General features: G+C 37.8%; 1 protein-coding gene across 1 annotated transcript; it reads left to right on the forward strand.

The window, feature by feature from the left end:
• The first annotated feature begins 3,278 nt into the window (after window positions 1-3,278).
• RCAN3 (RCAN family member 3) lies at window positions 3,279-17,701 on the forward strand. The gene is made up of 4 exons (XM_010576104.1): window positions 3,279-3,473; window positions 7,428-7,601; window positions 8,183-8,354; window positions 17,264-17,701. Exons 1-4 carry the CDS (start codon window positions 3,279-3,281, stop codon window positions 17,470-17,472), a joined length of 750 nt encoding a protein of 249 aa, XP_010574406.1. The 3' UTR covers window positions 17,473-17,701.
• Window positions 17,702-18,303: the final 602 nt, after the last annotated feature.

The following is an 18,303-nucleotide window of genomic DNA, read 5'->3' on the forward strand; positions in this document are numbered from 1 at the left end:
AGTTTGTTTTAATCTGTGTGCATTTTGAAGGTGGGAATACACAGGTAGAGAATGGTAGTTGTTGATTGCCTGTTTCACGTAGAACTGGAGGATATGAATCAGGACACAGAAGACTAGAGATGTAGGAACTGCAAGTTTAATTTCCTTAACGTTAAGATGCTAGCTAGGCGGTTTCGCTTATGTCTGTTGACCAGTTCATGCATGGTGAAAATCATAGTGACCTTGCAGCCTCACTTTATCTCTGTCTACTTCGTAGGTTACTTGAATCATTTATAAATTAAGTCGTAAAAGAAGCTACATCTTGTGGCTTTTTTGTTGGCTTTTTTTCCCTTTCTTTTTTTCTTCCTATCCTCTCTTACAGTGTGTGCGGTATTCTGTGATACCTGAGCTCCTGGCATTTGTTTGCAAACATTTCAGTTGTTTGTTATTGATCCGTCTCCAATTCCTGAGTTGATTTGGCAAAGACCGTTCCTTAATTGTATTATTTACCTGGCTACCATTCTTGCCTTTCACTGCTCTGACTTTTGTATGTTGTCACCTTTTCATTTACGAAATTGCCCTATTCTGTTATTCCAAACAGACATGGAAATAGCATGGATGTCTTTTTTCAAAATACAGAATAACAGTTTTCAGAGTTTTAGAACCTTCTTATGCCGGAACTTTGAACTTAATTTTAATTCTATTAATTACTTTAACCAAATTTGGCAAAAGAAGGAAAAACTGGGATTATTTTTTTCCCCACAATGCATTGATATGTCTTTAAGTTGGTGTTTTAGAAAGTGTCTTGTATTGCTCTTTTTAACACTATCAGTTTTATTTTATTTTCAAGCAGATATATTTGCATACTTGTCTCATTGGTGCATAAAAGATTGTTTCTATTCAAGGAGCCTATACAAAGTCTCATTGTACAGAATATTAGCCAGAAATACAGGGTTCAGGCATCTTATTTGTATAAATAAAAACCCCAATCTGCCTTCATTTTGTCCATCTCTTTGCTCCTTTCTTTCTGAATTGCTGTTCCTCTGTGCTAACGTACCAAATGGAGGAACATGTCTGTGGTCACTGTGGTGTTTGGTGTTAGTAATCTACAGATTGCAGCTCCTTAAATGACATAGTAGATAATAACAACTTTAAAGGAGGAGTAATGGATTCAGTTGATAATCTATGGATTAAATTCTCTCTCATTTTAATTGTGATGTCTGATTCCACAGTACTAACAGAATGAAGAGAGGAATACTACCACAGGCTCAGTGTAAGTCACAGTAATTGTGCACTCCATTAATCTTATTTTCTTGATGCGTTTGTCTCCCTCCAGTCTGCTGCTTTCACTTCATTTTGTAGCTTATGAGGCTCAGACAGCCTGAACTTTTTTAAGCTCTTCAGAGCGTGGCCAACTTGACCAAGTTTTGTGTTGATCTGTTACCTTACTTCCTGTCTTATTCACCATTAAGTCTTTGAATTTACATGCCAGCATTTCCAAACTCTCCTCTTTCTGTGCCAGTTGTGCTCTCTTGCCTTGTTTGCAAGTCTCCTCATTCTTTGATTTTTCAGAAAACCAGGGTTTTGGAGCAGTCGTGTGTAGGTTAGGCATTTCCTATTGTGATCCGTACTCTTCTCTGACAGGAGTGCTTGGGGAGTTAGAACCAAAACTAAGATAATGCTAGCATGTTGCTCTCAATTCTGTCCACATGTAGCTTGGCTTGATTGTAGGTGCCTGTGTCCTGTTGCATGTTGAATTGATTAGCCCAGAACTCTCTTTGACTCTGTGCTGCCAAGCCAGATGGTGGCTTTTGTTTTTACTGTGTTGGCGTATTTTCCTTTTCTCTTTCCTTTTTGCATGAATCAGCAAGCACAAAAAAATGAGGTTTCCACCAGCTACATGTTTTCTTGCATTTACATCCTTCTTTCTGTGATGCTGAGGAACATGTCCTGTGAAAATTTTGAAATTTGCTGTGCTGGGAAAATTTAGCCAGGTCTATGCATGACTTTGTAATGGTTTGACTAAAGGTGTGACCGTGAACTGCTGCAGTTAGGTGTGCATGTGCACACATTGCTTCAGACAGCTTTTATGTGTCTGTGGCGAGGTTGCATTGATTTAACTCATTTAAGTTAGCATCACACCTTGTGTGTGTGTGTCTCTAAGCAGTTTGTAAATACTTTAAATAGGTACTAAATCTTTTTTTCTCATTTTCACATGCTTTTTCTCCTGAAGTACACAGTGTTGAGAGTGTTTGGGTGGTGTTAATTAGAAAACTTGTCTTAAACCTTTTCCCATCAGTAAGCGTGGATTTATTGTGGATTTTTTAATGCATTTTTTAATGCATATTGATTTTGGTTGATGGCATTTCTCAGTGACTGCTTCAAAAGAATAAACTAGTTAAGCAAATATTCAAATGAGATCATTGCCAATGATGCATAATATATTTACTTACCTTTGTAGCGTTGTCACAAATTAACACCCCCTCCAAATCTAGATGTAGTGCAGTTACATGTTTTCTATCATTTACATTAGAATATACAGTAGTGTGATAACTTTCTCATGATTTTTACAGCAATAAGTGGCAAAAGGTATGCTTCATTAAAATCTTTTTTATTGTGTAAAAACCAGTTTACCTAAAATCTCTTGCTTGTTAGCATTTTTTTTTTCTTCCTTGATGTGTTTACTCAAGGCTATAGATACTCTCTTACCTATGGGAAAGGCATGCTCCAGTGCTTAGGGGAAGGAAATCTCCTTACATTAGGAGATCTTAGATTTTGTTCCTGTATCTGCCACTGGCTTGGAGAGGCTTTGGACAGATGATTTAATTTTGCTCTATACATGTGTTCCCATTGATGAAATAAAGATATTTCTTCAAATATCAGAAGACTACTCTGATTGCTTGGGAAGTGCTTTTAAGTTATTTAATAAGAAATTGCTATTAACTGAAAAGTGTGTCATGGAGAAAAGCTTCTAGAACAATATTGTAGTTCTTGATTTCTGCCAGAGTAAAGGGAGGAGAAATTTCATTTACTTGACTGAGTGACTTTATCTTCCTTTTCATAGATTGAACAGCGGAGTCTTTATCTCATTTACAGAAGTGGGATACAGTGGTTCTGTTTTGTGGATGAGAGAACAAGTTTCATGTTGATTTCTATTCTTTTTTGTCAAATTGTTTGCCTTAAAGAACAGTCAAAGCAAAGAAGATGTGGTATCTTCATATTCTCTTTTGGTTTTGTTTTTTGGAATGGCAGACCCCTATTAGAAACTGGAACGTAAAGAAGAGTTGCTTGGGTGAACGATGCTCAGAGATACTATGAAGTCCTGGAGTGACAGCCAGTCAGACCTCTACAGCAGTGACCAAGAAGAGGAAGAACAGATGATTTTTGGAGAAAATGAAGATGATTTGGAAGAGATGATGGATTTAAGTGACTTGCCTACCTCACTCTTTGCTTGCAGTGTTCATGAAGCGGTGTTTGAGGTACAGGAAGAAAAGGTAAGGTGGAGAGAGATATATTTGGGGCATAGTATTGTAAGTATAGATACAGCTATTGAACAGTTTTGTCTGAATTTTCAGTGTGTTACTGCATATTATAATTGGAGGGAAAAAAACAACCTGGTGAGCTCAGATCAGAATGAGTACAGTTACCAAAGAGCAGATAATACTACACTTTTCTGGCATTTGACATTGTTAGTAGGTACAGAGTGCTTCTCCCATGAAAAGCTATTCCGATTTTTTTTCTTTTTTGTCTTTATCCAATGTACCACATCCAAGGGCAGATTTAAATAAAATCTGAAAGCAGATTTAAATGTTTTATTTCAAGGCAAGAATTCTGTTAAAAGAGCATTATAAATTTGCAGGATGTATGTTCCGACTTGAACACCTTGAAAGTGGCTTATAAAGACCTTACAATAATCTAAATCTTCTCTGGCCTGCTAACATTTATATTCAGTCAAATCTGTACTTTCCCTTTGCTTCCAAGAGCATCAGGGAAAATTATGTACATTACATGAGTGAGGGAAGATAGGAGGGGCTTATATGAAAGTTTTGGTCTGCAACTTCTTCAGTTTCAGTTTACAAAAGTACCGATGAAGCCTACAGTTTTGCTGAAAGTTTTCAACATCTGAGGGAAAGGTGTGGTGTCAGATAGGAAATGCTGCTCTCTGCCTCAGAGGTGCTAAATAGTGTACTTAAATATAAGTCAATCTTTCAAATATTTGCTGTGAGCTGAATTCCTAAGCCAGTGCTCCTAACAAATGGACATAGTACATTCAAAATAAAAGGAACAGTGATCAGTTGAGAACATGCACATGGTGTCACATAAACAGTTTGTAAAGCAGCTTACAGATCCCCTTTTGGGTAGGGAGGAGGATATTACATAATGAGAGCTGCTGTTCTTATAGTTTGTTGTAATTGTATTCCTATGGGTACGAAACACAGATGCCAGAAAAGGCTGTTGAGTCTTCAGTGGCTTATTTTCAGATGCAATGCTTTATTTTTTCTTTCCCGTGTTTTATAGAGAGAATGAGATATAGTGCACTAGCCATTATTTACATGCCTGGTGTCAAATACTTTTTTTCAAAGAGTGTTTTTGCTAGCCTATGTATGTCAGTAGAAGGGTTAATTTCTAGCCTTGTATATTAATGCTGTTTTTACTGGAAGACAAAATGGGCAGTGCATAAGAGTATGTAAATCATATGTCATCTAATTAAAAAAAAAAGCAAGATGACATCTCCTTTTCTAGATAAATTTTTAACTCACCGATGACTAGTTTAAATTGTTACTGCTTCTACTAGATCAGCTTCTAGTTCAAAAGACTTGTAAGTGGGCAGCAGTCCATTTGTTTCAGTGGTTACTGCCCTTGGAAGAAGGTAGTAAAGCATCAGTTAATCAATGGAACATTAAATAATGCACTGGACTAGTTTAACGCTCATGCTACAGGAATAGCAGTGCCCCATAATTCATTGTGTGTCCAGTATAGAAAGTGTGCACTGGAAATGTTGCCTTGCTAAATTGTTTTGCATGTGTCTACATGGGATCTGTCATTTTAATGCACATTTGCTTTTTTCCGTGAAAGTATTCCCACAGTGTGTCTGTGCATACAAGGTGTATCAAGGGAGATGTGCTAGCTTTTTCTCTAATGATACTGGGATAATTAGGTGCCACATTAAACCACTTGTAAATTTAATCACAAATTTAAAAGTTTTCACTTCAAATGTAGTTTTTAAAGTGTACTGATTGTACTATCAGCAAGCTAATCTAAGCTGATTGTCATAGCCAAGACATTAGTTTAGAATAGGTCAGAATTATACATTATATCTATAAATCGAAAGCTTACTATGCAGACTTTTTCCTAGTGCTTGAAAGAATAGAGGTGCTTTGACATATTATACGGCTTTCATCTGTTTTATGAAATTCAGCTTAGTCAGCCCCTGCACACACGTTTCAGTGGCTTGATTTACTTCTACCTACATCTTGTTTTAAAGGCTGAATGCACAGCAAACAGTTCATGAAACAAATGGAAATTGTGCTGTCTGTGCACAAACAGAAAGCAATTTGAAAATTTGTGGTGGTTTTAGGGGTTATTTTTTTAGGGGGTGGCGTGTTTTTTCTGGTGGCACTTACAGTTTTGCTACCCAATGTTCTTTTAGTTCATTTGCTAACGCTAGGAAAGCTCGCAGCACTTGAGAGCAGACTATCAAAATCAGTCTTCCTCTTCCCTGATTTTGTAGTAGTCACATCTGTAAAAAATAGATTGCCTGGTTCTGTATGTAGGCATAAATATTTTATGCTATGCATTTTCATTTGTGAAACTTCACATAAGTAAGTGATGATTAATATTCTGGTGAGGAGAAAAGGCTAAAAAGACACTATTGATTTGAAATCTATATATTTAATTCTTATGAAGCATTTTGCTCAGGTTCTGGTTTTGCCCTAGTTCTTTCATCCATTTGTTTGAAATTTTCTAGCTATATTTCTGGTTTTACTGTTGATTTGTTAAAACAACATTTAAACATTAACAGGTCCTGTTCAATTGACTGTTGTTGAATTTAGTGCCATCAGTTTCCACTTTTGTTTAAGTGTTGTAGGTTAAATACATGGTATGTTTACAGAAAAACTGTAAGATGTCTAAGTTGGCATACATTTTTAAATAATTTTTTCTTGTACATAGCATCTAAAAGTGTTTTTTCAAGTTTAGTTCAAACAGCAGAAGTTGAAAAATTCAGAGTAAAAGTATTTATTGTTTCTTTCTCAAATACCTTTTTGAGGGTAACATCATGATTGGAACACTGTCTTCATTATTTTCAGTTGCAGGTTTGATCCACTAGATTGCAGTTTTGTGTTTGTCAAGTACAAAATTTGGCCAGTGTGCAGAAGGAACAGGTTTTCTGATTTAATAAAGACCTTGACGTTGTACAGATTGGAGAGAATTGTGCAGTAAAATCATATTTTTGTTAAAACTAACACGGGCATCATCTGAAGAATTTCTTCAGCCCTATTTAAAATGAAAGCACCTCATCCTGTAATTATTTTTAGAGGAATGAAGGCATCAACAGGATTTTTGTAAAGAGATTGGTGTCTATCGGAATCAAGCAAATTAACTATTGTCATTGGGAAGAGTTCTTAATGAAAAAATATTACTTTTATTTGCTTATGTAGATCTCTGAATAACGGAGTATTATCAGAACATAATAAATAAATTGAAAAGAGATTGTTTGCATACTTCTCATCTGTTGGTTTTAATCTGACTTTTTACAGTGAATGAAATTTTTTTTTTCCCTAGTGTATTTAAGCTAGGGAAAAAAAAAAAGAAATATCTGCAAATTAGGTCTGTTGTAGATCACAGAACTAGTAAATTAAAACAGATTGAGTTTCACAACAATGCAGTTATTATTTCTTAAAGAACTTGATTATAAGATTCCATAGTCAATAAAACATGATTTTTTTCAATTTTTTATTTTTGTGAACAAGTGTTGTTTAGTAATAATAGATTTTTGTCTCTTCCAAAGTAGTCTTATTAATTCATCCTGAGAATTTTGAGATTTTCCTTAAGCATTCAGTACTTTAGTTTATCTAATATAAAAATTAACTGATTTGCATAGTACTTCTGGAGACGCTTGGGTGAAAGTCATGTGCAAGTACCAGTATTTTTGTTGACATCGGCACCTTTGAGTAACTGTCGCTAGGTGGCAGTTTGTGTATTAAGAGTTTGAGAGGCTCGTTCACATCAATTCGCTCTTGGAATTCCAGTTTAAATAGTGAGACAAAGCAGTGCTACACTGAATGCGGATTTGCAAGTGGGGGTAACTGAGGGAAGTATGGAGTGTGCAGGTTTAGGAGATTAAGGAAATGAATGAGATTTGGGAAAGGAAAGTGAAAGGAAGATGTGTTTTCATTGAGTGAAAATGTTCATTTTGTGTTTGGAGAATCTTTGTACTTCATCTCCAGGAAAGATTTGAAGCACTTTTCACAGTCTACGATAATCAAGTTACATTCCAGTTGTTTAAAAGCTTTAGAAGAGTAAGGATAAACTTCAGTAATCCAGAGGCAGCAGCAAGAGCACGGATAGAACTGCATGAAACTGACTTCAACGGCAAAAAGCTGAAGCTGTACTTTGCACAGGTATTATGGAACACTAAGATGTTGTACGTGTGTCCCTGTTTCTTCTTTATTCCACATTTGCCTGTGAGTTTCATTTGTGATAAATATCTGAAGTTACCTTCAACCTCATTCCTCTACGCTGAGATGTATTACTTTCACTCATTGAGAAATTCATGCTTCAGGGTACAGTTTTGCTTTTCAGCTTGAGCTTACAGCGTTGTAATTAGTTGCTGCGTGGTGACACAAACCATCTTCCCCCATACATAAACAGAAATGTGCTGAAAGAAAATATGTGGATCCAAAGGTCTCTTTATAATAGGTGCTTTACAGACATATTCTTCTTGTTGGATTAGCAGCTTAGTATGTGTCATATACAGCTACATTGTCAACGCTTACATAGGCCAGTTTCTTAACTGCAGCATTTCTCCGAGGTGTCGTACCAAGAGCACTGACAAAAGCTGTACTACTTTTATTTTTAAAGCTAGGCTAAAGTAAGCATTGCTAACACACAGCATGGACATACATTATCGGGGAAGGAGACTAAATAAAAAGAGAATTAATATTTGTCATCTTATTCTGTATCTCCTGGCTTTTGTCTGCAGGTGCAGGTATCCAGTGAAATAGGTGACAAGTCCTACCTCCTTCCTCCACAACCTGTTAAACAGTTCCTGATATCACCACCTGCATCTCCACCAGTTGGATGGAAACAGAGTGAAGATGCAACTCCCCTGATAAACTATGACTTGCTTTGTGCTGTCTCCAAGTTGGGACCAGGTAGGAATATTTACCTGCTTTTGTTGTGTTACTTAACTTCAAAAATAGTTAACGAGGGAATTTATCTACTTACCTTTCTTTCTGTGTGAAGAAACAGAGTCTCTCTTATGTGATGTTTCTTACTTGAATAAAATGATCCATCACTTTTTTTACTTAATCCGTTAATTGAAAGTATAGCACAGAACTGGACTGTGTGGTACTAGCTCCCTCACATCCATTTATTGAATTTTGTTATAGTGTCAATATTAAGTAACAAACAAGAGGAATGAGAAGTTCAGTCTCTGGCAGATGGACAGCTCCAGTTATTAAGGATGCTAATATGTACTTCTTGTGTTTAATCATCAGACTTCTTTATGAGCCTTCCTAGGAAACATGCTGTTTGCTTTCTGTGAAAAGCAGGGAATCAGGAGGCTTAATGTTTTCAAATGCTTTTGTAGCTTTTCATTTACAAATGTCATGTAAATGTACAGCATAAATGGTGCCACTTAAAAATTTTTATGCTGCTGTTAAAGGATTTTCAGTCATGGGTTTCTCTAGGTTTGCTTTATTAACAATGCAGAGTGGGGCCACCACCGCAGTGAATGGCAAACTTCGAAAAATTTCTCAGTCTTATATACCTTTTACCACCCATTATCCCAGCCCAAAGTCTTTGTAATTTTCCAGTTGATCTCGGTTCCTATGTCATTATCATTCACCAATTTATCTCGTTAATTCTTGTGTCCCGGTTCTTCTGAAGTTAGTGGTCGTAGGCAAAAGGTCTTGGGTCACCACAATCACTTATCTTCTTACACATCAAAGATCACCTTTGAATTTCTGAAAATCACTGAGGCTATTCTATTAATTTATCTTGTTCTAAAGTTAATAACTTACTCCCATGTCTCAGGTCTAAGATGTATGATTACATTCTTCTTCTGTTGATACAGCTTGACTGGGTTTTTAGCCAGCCATGGTGGGGGCTACACATAGGACAAATAAGCAGCTTACGCATATTGTTTTCTAAGCACCTGCATTCTATTAATCACATCTAAAGCAATCTCTAATCATTAGTTATATGTCTGATATGAATAGTCTTAGAAACAATGAGGCCTAAGGCCTAGTTCCCTTTACAATTCCCTCCTTTTGTTTTTCATCGCATTCCTGTAATCCTATTGATAACTCCACATTTCTCTTTCTATCTTCTGTATTAGCCTAGAGCTACAACTTACACAGCATTGGAACAAAACAATCACACATACTACTGTGATTATAACAACAAAGACTGTTACAATTAGTTATTTCACCTAAGTAGTCAAATTGGGAAACCAAGATGTTAACCAAGAGAATGTGTCAGAAAATCCCCAGGATGTGTCACCTCTTTGAATTTGTTGCATTGTGGCACTAACCTCCCAAATTTTCTGGACATCTGTTATTAATTCTCCCGATCGATCAGTATACATACAGCAACTGTATTTAGGACAGTACGAACTCCACCTTGTGAAGCCAGAATCATGTCTAAAGCCATTCAGTTTTGGATAGTCATTTTTGAAAGTTCAGTTACCTCTTTCTGGAGAGTGAAAAGTCCATGAGCAGTTGAATTTGCTAATTTTTCAATTTCTCCAGAGACATTTAAGACTGCTTTTTCCAATTTGCTTACTTCTAAAGCTGGAATTAACCACCTAACAAATGAATGGAATCCTGTTGGTCTTTCAGTGAAAGGATTTAGAGTTTCTTGGGTTTGAATTAGAAAGGTTCTATGCCATGTTGCACTTGAGACAGCTTTTGGGTGAATTTCCAAATCTGTAGACATTACTCCTAGGGTACAAATACCTCCCCAGTCTGGAGGCAAAGCTTTATAAGCTTTGCTCCTACATAACCAAAAAATGCCTAAGTCCTCAGGTGCTCGCCAGCTTAAACGCAATCCTGAGTTGATAGAAGTTGTGTTTTGACATTGAGTCCAATTTCCTACAAATGAATGATTTTTGCATAAATGTTGATTATCAACACTTGGGGGATAACATCTTTGTACACAGTGGACTTGTGAATAATCTCCTGAATTTGATAGTCTAATTTCCCAAATTTGTTCTTCATAAGATTCGGAAAAAGTAGTATTAAACCAGTATTTTTTCTAATTTGCACTTTTAGGAATCGGTATTCCTACTAAGTGAAATCCTTGATTCACTGTCTTTGGTAGAGCAACACAAATCCAACATTCACTTAAATTTAGATTATTAGTAAAAGATTTCATCAATGACACATGCATATTGTTGGTCCAGGCAGTTTCTACTTGGTTAACATCCCTAGGTTTCCATACAAATTGTTTTAACACATTCAGAGATGACATGTTGTAATAAGAATGAGGATAATTCATGTGACGGTGCCAAAAATTCCGCTCAAGATTAGGTCTCCATTTGATTATTACAATCCTAAATTTGAAAGTAAAACAATTGCTTGATAGGTAGAATTGATGACAGCACCAGTTTCCCTTACCATAAATTCTCCACATTTGATGGTCAAAGCACCATATTGCAATTCCCCATGTTGGTTCTTGAACATGAATATGATATACAGGATAAGTTCTCGGAATGCCATATCCCCACCACTGTTTAGAAAAGCCATGACTGTTCGACCAAGTATCCCACGGATCGTCAAATCTACTTCTAACGTTTGCACAGAATTCGAGAGAATTAAGAAGTGGATAAATAGGGTCTCTCTGTCTGGTCTTTGGGTAACTAGCCAAAAAAAATGACCTGTGCAGGCTTTGCGCATAGGTGTGTAATTTGGCCCGAAAGCTGAGAAGAACAATCACTGTATGTATTAACAGTTCTATTGGTATGGGCATCTCGATAGCGCAATGCAAATTTTGTCCACAAGATGTCACTCCAGGGTAGAATACAAACAAGTACAAAAAGGAATAATACTTTACAATTGTCTATTATTCTTCAGATTCTTTGCGGGCATGTGAATGATGGATCCAAGTTTCTTTCCCAGATACCTTCATGGCATAAAAAGAAGTTAGCAGTATAAGGTCCTTCCCATTTTGGTTCAAATCTGGTTTTTCTTTTGAAATTCTTTATATAAACTTTGTCCCCTGGCTGTGTATCATGAACTTGGATTTCAGGGCTTATTCCCTGATACCAATAGGGATGGTTACACATTTGGAAAAAATAATTTTGCAGATACAAAAGGTATTGTGTTACCTGTTCATGTCCATCCAAGAGGCTAGTCTTTGCTGGCACATATGTACCTGGAACAGCAAGTATTCTCCCAAAAAGGATCTCAGCTGGAGAAACTCCAATTGGTTGCCTTGGAGTATTCCTAATATCCCACAAACCCAAATTTAAGGCCTCAGGCCATTTCAAACCAGTCTGTTTACGAACCTTTACTAACTTCTCCTTCAATGTCATATTCATTCATTCTACTTAACCAGATGATTCGGGATGATCTGGAGTATGAAATTTATTAAAAATCCCTAAAGAATTATAAATCTATATCAGGATAGCAGCTGTGAATTGACTCCCTCGATCTGAATTGATTACTTCAGGAACCCCATACCTTGGAATGATTTCTTTCAATAAGGCTTTTACTACTGCCTTGGAATCATTTTTCCTAGTTGGGAAAGCTTCCACCCATCCTGATAGTTGATCAACATCACTAATATGTAAGAGTACCCCATTGTTTTTGGCATGTCTGCATAATCAATTTGGAGTTTTTTGAAAAGGAAAGGTGGCTGGAGGTCTTTTCCCACCGGGAGGTTTAATTCGCGCTGAAGCATATTGTCTGCAAAGCTTACATCCTTCACAAATTCTTTTTGCTGCTGCATAAATTCCGGGGGCTGCCCAGAGTCTCTGGATTCGGAGCGCTAGGCTCTATGGTCTCCCATGGGTCCTCTCATGGTGCCACCACATTATCGGTAATAAATACCTTTTTGGAAGGAGAGGTTTGTTATTCAGAATCCACTGCCCTTCTCGCCGGTGGGCTCCCAGCCGAGTCTATTGTTGTCTTTCTTCTTCAGAGAGGTCTTTATACAGCTTATTCATGTCTGGGAGCTCAAATGTTATTTCATGTTGTAACAGAGACGTAACGGATATGACCTGTCGTGCTGCTGCTCTACCGGCTTGGTCAGCTAGAGAATTTCCCTTCGCGATCATGTCTTGTCTCTGTGTATGTGCCTTTATAGCTCACAGATATTTCAGAGAGCAATTGGATTGCCTCTAAGAGGTCTTTGATCTGTTGTCCATGGGCAACAGTTTTTCCCACCGAAGTCAGAAAAACCCTTTCTTTCCATAAAGTCCCCGTAGCATGACATACACCAAAGGCATATTTAGAGTCTGTATAAATGTTAAATCTTACTCCAATCGCATATTTAGCAGCTTCAGTTAGAGTAACTATTTCTGCTCCTTGTGCACCTAAAGGTGCAGGCAAAGATCTGGCCAACAGTACCTGTGTTTCTGTGTTGACTGCGAAACCGGTATATCTTCAACCTTTTTCATAGTAAGATGAGCCATCCATGAAGAGGTTTAAATCAGGGTTATCTAAAGGTTGATCTCTCAGGTCATCTCGCAGCTTGCTGGTTTCACTTACGAGATAAACACAATTGTGGTTATCTTTTTCTCCATCAAAGGGTAAAGGCATTAAAGTCGCAGGGTTTAAAGTATTGCACCTTTCCAGTTTCAAATTATCAGTCAATAAAAGAATTATTTCACATCTGTGTGCCCATTGTGGAGACAAAGCTTTCTCCACATATTGCTTTAACAAAATTTCTACCTCATGGGGTACACAAACAGTTAGTGGATGACCTAAAACAATTGTTCTGGTTTTCTCAACCATTTCAGCTGCAGCTGCTATTGCTCTGATACAAAAAGGAGTTCCTTTAGTCACTGGATCCAATGTAGAAGAAAAATAAGCAACAGGTCTCTCATGCGGTCCTAAAGTTTGTACTAACACTCCCTTTGCAACCCCTTTTGCTTCATCACAATATAATTTAAAAGGTTTTGAATAATCAGGAAGCCCTAACGCTGGGGCAGATAAGAGTGCAGCCTTTAAAGTATGAAAGGCTTTCTCCCTCTCAGTGCCCCAAGCAATTGGTTCCATTTCCTCATTTCAAGTTGCTTCATGCAGAGGTTTAGCTATTTCACTGAATCCCGAGATCCAAGGACAGCAAAATCCTACCTGTCCTAAAAATCCTCTCAACTGTTTTTTTTGTCACTGGTCTAGGTATTTCTTGAATTGCTTGAACTCTTTCAGGGTCTACTTCACACCTTCTGGGCTTTAATATAAATACCAAATATTTTACTTGCTGTTTGCAAAAATGCAATTTAGATGGAGATGCACAGTGTCCCTTTTTAACAAGTTGGATACACAGATATTCAGTATCTCGAATACAATCATTCTCAGTTTTACTTGCCAATAATAAATCATCAACATATTGCACCAAGATTGATTCACAAGATATAGTTTTTTCCAAATAAATCTTTCTTCAAAATCTGAGAAAAAATTGTTGGTGAGCTGGTAAAATCTTGTGGCAGCCTGGTCCAAGTAAGTTGTTTCCCTTGCCAAATAAAGGCAAAAATTGGCTGGCTTTCTTCAGCAATTGGAATATTAAAGAAAGCTCCGGTAAGGTTAAGCACTGTAAAATACTGTGCCCAGACTGGAATCTGGGTTAAAATCAAACTAGGATCTGGCACCACAGGGTGTGGAGCAATTACATGCTTATTCACTGCTTGTAAATCTTGAACACGTCTGTATTCAGGATCTCCATCCTTATCTGTCCTATGTCTACTCACTGGCAAAATTGGGGTATTATAGGGACTATGGCATTCTTTCAAAATCCCCTTTTCTAAAAAATGGCTTCATTTATAATTGGATATTGCTGAACTGAGGGAGGAGTCCCTCCTTTGTTTTTATCACAACTGGTTCAGCAGATTTTAATAATACTACTTCATCTCCTGATGTACTCCGGAGTTCTCTGGGAACTCCAGCTAATTCGGGTGGTATTTTTAAATCACTATGGTTTTGTTCTTTAAGTTGGATTACTTCAGAACCCATTACAATTAATCGGATCCCTGTAGGCACCAAAGAGATAAATGTGCCAAATTCCTGCAAGAGGTCTTGTCCCAGCAGAGAAACAGGAGAGTCTGGAGAAATTACAAATCTTCCCCAGACTGATTTTTCATTCAAAATTACTGGTAGAGGAGTAGACAAATATTTTATCTCTTCCCCCACCACCCCCCGTATTATCACAGCTTCATTTGACATCTGAGGGATTTCAAAATTTAACAAAGACAACGTCGCTCCCGTATCTACTAGGAAAGTAACAAGAATACTGTTTACCTTTGCAGAAATCTGACCGCGCTCATCTACCTTGATTCCAACAGGTTCCATTGCTCTTTTAGTTTCCAGAGAAGAGGAGTACCGTTCTTTACTGCGAATGAGGTCATGGGGGTCGGGCAGGTGGAAGTCTTCCTCAGGTTGCAACAGGTCTCAGTGGACACTGTCTTTGCATATGTCCTAAATTTCTACAATAAAAACACTCTAAAGAGTTAGCATGTTGGGAAGCAGAGGGAACTCTGTTTTGCCCCCCCTCTTCCCCTAAATCTCCCCCGAGAAAATCCCTGACCTCTTATTCGTGGGTTAAAATTCTGAGTAATTGCTGCAGCTAACAGCCTAATTTCTCTCTCCTTCTCTTTCCGCTCTTGCTTTCTTTCAATTTTTAATTTCTCTTCTTCCTGTTTTTGTCTTTCTTCAGGTCTTCCCTCAAAAACAAAGGCAGCAATACTTAGAATTTTAGCTAATGTCTCACCCTGCCAACATGGCATATGTTTCTTAAAATATTTACTTATGTCTGGAGCAGATTGATGTACAAAAACACTGATAGCTAAAGGCTCCTGGAAATTGTCACGGGTCATGCCCCCATATTTCAATAAAGTTGCCTTCAGTCGTCCCCAGTAATCACTCGGATGTTCATCAGGTCTCTGCCTACATTCTAAAACCTTTGTCCAATTAGTTACTCTCTCACCAGCTTGGCGAACTGCTTCTATTAACTGTTGAATGGCAGCTCGGTGAGCACTAGTTCCTTCTGTGGTTGCGAGATTCCGTTCTGGATCTTGTTCAGGCCATGGGTTTAACCCCTGACCTTTCTGAGCAATTTCTCTATCCTTTTGAAAAATCTTTTCTCTTTCCTCTGCCTGAAATAATTCTCGCAGCAGCGTCCTCATATCATTCCAACTAGGGGTATAATCAGTGACAATTCTTGATAACAATTGAGCACATTTTTCAGCGTCATCATGCAGCCGAGGCATCTTCAACTGCCAAGCTACTAAATCACCTTGTTTTCAAGGTTCATGCCTCATTACTGCAGTTACCACAGGAACTTCAGCAGGTGCACCCAGTCCTGCTCTTGGGTTTGGGATGTAATCCGAATGCTTTGGGTACATGTCAGCACCCTTTGAGAAAAGCTCAGTTTTCTCAGCCTCAGGGGCCAAGGGAAGTAAACTTTTCTCATTTTCAACAGGGAATTTTCCTCCTTTGTTGTGCCCAGTTATACCAAATATACCAATAATCAAGATCTTGACTTCCAGAGTCTTCCAAAATCATTCTCAAAAACTTCTGCTTATGGGGTTTAAATGTTCCCTTAGGAGGCCACTCATCCATTGGCCCTCCTCCTCTATTTCTCGTCAGGAATGGCCATTCCTCTTGGCACAATATTATCAATTTCCTTTTTTGCAATACCTGTGCCAAGGGTATCTTTTTTCCAGTTTTCTAAAACCTCAGCAAGGGGCGTCCCTCTTTCAACGCTGGGTGCTGACCCCATCTTTCTTAATATTTTTTTTGCAAATTTGAACACAAGAGTTTCCCAGGATGATTTTATCTGGAATTACCCATGCCCAAGTCTCTTAGGTGAACTCACCTGATTATTTCTGCCGGCAATTGAGTGTTGGTAACGGGTTTGTCCAGAGAAATATCCAGTTGCTCTCTTTCTCTCTTGTGTCCTAGAGTCCCATGTGGGGTGCCAATTCTGTTAAAGGATTTTCAGTCATGGGTTTCTCTAGGTTTGCTTTATTAACAATGCAGAGTGGGGCCACCACCGCAGTGAATGGCAAACTTCGAAAAATTTCTCAGTCTTATATACCTTTTACCACCCACTGTCCCAGTCCAAAGTCTTTGTAATTTTCCAGTTGATCTCGGTTCCTATGTCATTATCATTCACCAATTTATCTCGTTAATTCTTGTGTCCCGGTTCTTCTGAAGTTAGTGGTCGTAGGCAAAAGGTCTTGGGTCACCACAATCACTTATCTTCTTACACATCAAAGATCACCTTTGAATTTCTGAAAATCACTGAGGCTATTCTATTAATTTATCTTGTTCTAAAGTTAATAACTTACTCCCATGTCTCAGGTCTAAGATGTATGATTACATTCTTCTTCTGTTGATACAGCTTGACTGGGTTTTTAGCCAGCCATGGTGGGGGCTACACATAGGACAAATAAGCAGCTTACGCATATTGTTTTCTAAGCACCTGCATTCTGTTAATCACATCTAAAGCAATCTCTAATCATTAGTTATATGTCTGATAAGAATAGTCTTAGAAACGAGTCTTAGGAACTAGGCTTAAGGCCTAGTTCTCTTTACAGCTGCTTGTATTCTGATGTCTTCAGTGTTTCATGATAGTTTTTTACATCCCTCCGTCCCTTCCTTTAAATATGAATTAAAAGATTGGTTTTATTCAAGGTACAGTGTAACAGATACAGGGACTATCTTAAAACATTTAACAGGTCTGGTGAAGCGTGGAAGTTGAGCAAATTAGAGATGAGATGGGAATAAATCAATATTTGGTTGTGTTACTGCAGATAGTAAGGAGTTTTTGAGATAAAGTGACTTAATGCTTTTCCTTGGGGGTGTTCTTAGCATGATTTTTGTTTGCTGCTCTTCAGGGGAAAAGTACGAGCTTCATGCAGGAACAGAATCAACTCCTAGTGTAGTCGTCCATGTCTGTGAAAGTGAGACAGAAGAGGAAGATGAAATAAAAAATCCCAAACAGAAGATCATGCAGACAAGGCGCCCAGAACCACCTGCAACAATCCTCAATGAATCTAAAGCATTTGATTGTACACTGGCAGTAGGGGGTACTATGCACTGTTAAATTGTGTGGTGCTCAAGATAGTATCAAGAATCAGACACTTAACTGAGTACATGTGTTGATGTCTGTACTGCTGCTATATGTTATGTATAGCGACAACAGATTTTACTTGTAGTTGTCTCTCATGTTCAAGATTTTGGATGCCAATGCTCTGAAAAGCACTTTAATTTTAGGGCCTAGTCCCCCAAGTGTAGCAAATCCACCTGACTTGAAATAGTGAAAAATAGGAAGTCTGGTTGTGGTGTTTTTGGTTGGTTTTTGGTTTGTTTTTTTGTTTTTTTAAGATGTTGCCCTTTTCTTTATATTGTACAGTGTGATGTACCAAGTGCTGAAATAATATCTTACTGTCATGATTGGATTCAAGAAAGTTCATTGTATAGCAATTAAAAGCTGATCTGTACTGGTACAACAGCTTCCAGTTAATATAGTGTTAAATGCAAGTGAAACGTACTCTTTTTATGCTAAAATTCCTTCCCAGCTAGTAATCTCCTGGGGTGAAGATTAGTCTTTGCTTTTCTCAGAAATGCCAACTATGTATTTTTAATTTGACATGAGGCACAAATACACGTATGGAACTAAATTCAAGTAGTTTTGCTAACTACACAGAGAAGAATACAGGAGGAAGAACCACAGACCACGGAGAAGACAGACTCCGAGTCTGTCACCAACACTGCTGCTGCTACTATCTGTGATGGTACACTGACAGGTACAATGGTTTGCACTGACGTCTAATTAGGAGTGAATTACAATCTGTAGAGTGAAATACGGATTCAGCTATTGAATGTGCTGTCTCTGATCCTCTTTGAAAATGTGGTAACATTTGTTCCTCTGCAG

The sequence above is a fragment of the Haliaeetus leucocephalus genome, unplaced genomic scaffold, assembly GCF_000737465.1.
Source record: "Haliaeetus leucocephalus isolate CR32 unplaced genomic scaffold, Haliaeetus_leucocephalus-4.0 Scaffold517, whole genome shotgun sequence".
NCBI lineage: Eukaryota > Metazoa > Chordata > Aves > Accipitriformes > Accipitridae > Haliaeetus > Haliaeetus leucocephalus.

Excerpts from the sequence above, each read along its gene's own strand:
- RCAN3 (XM_010576104.1), top strand. The coding sequence starts at position 3,279 with ATGCTCAGAGATACTATGAAGTCCTGGAGTGACAGCCAGTCAGACCTC. Across the intron at positions 7,602-8,182 it reads TGAAGCTGTACTTTGCACAG|GTGCAGGTATCCAGTGAAAT; the intron begins GTATTATGGAAC and ends TTTTGTCTGCAG. Across the intron at positions 8,355-17,263 it reads TGTCTCCAAGTTGGGACCAG|GGGAAAAGTACGAGCTTCAT; the intron begins GTAGGAATATTT and ends GCTGCTCTTCAG.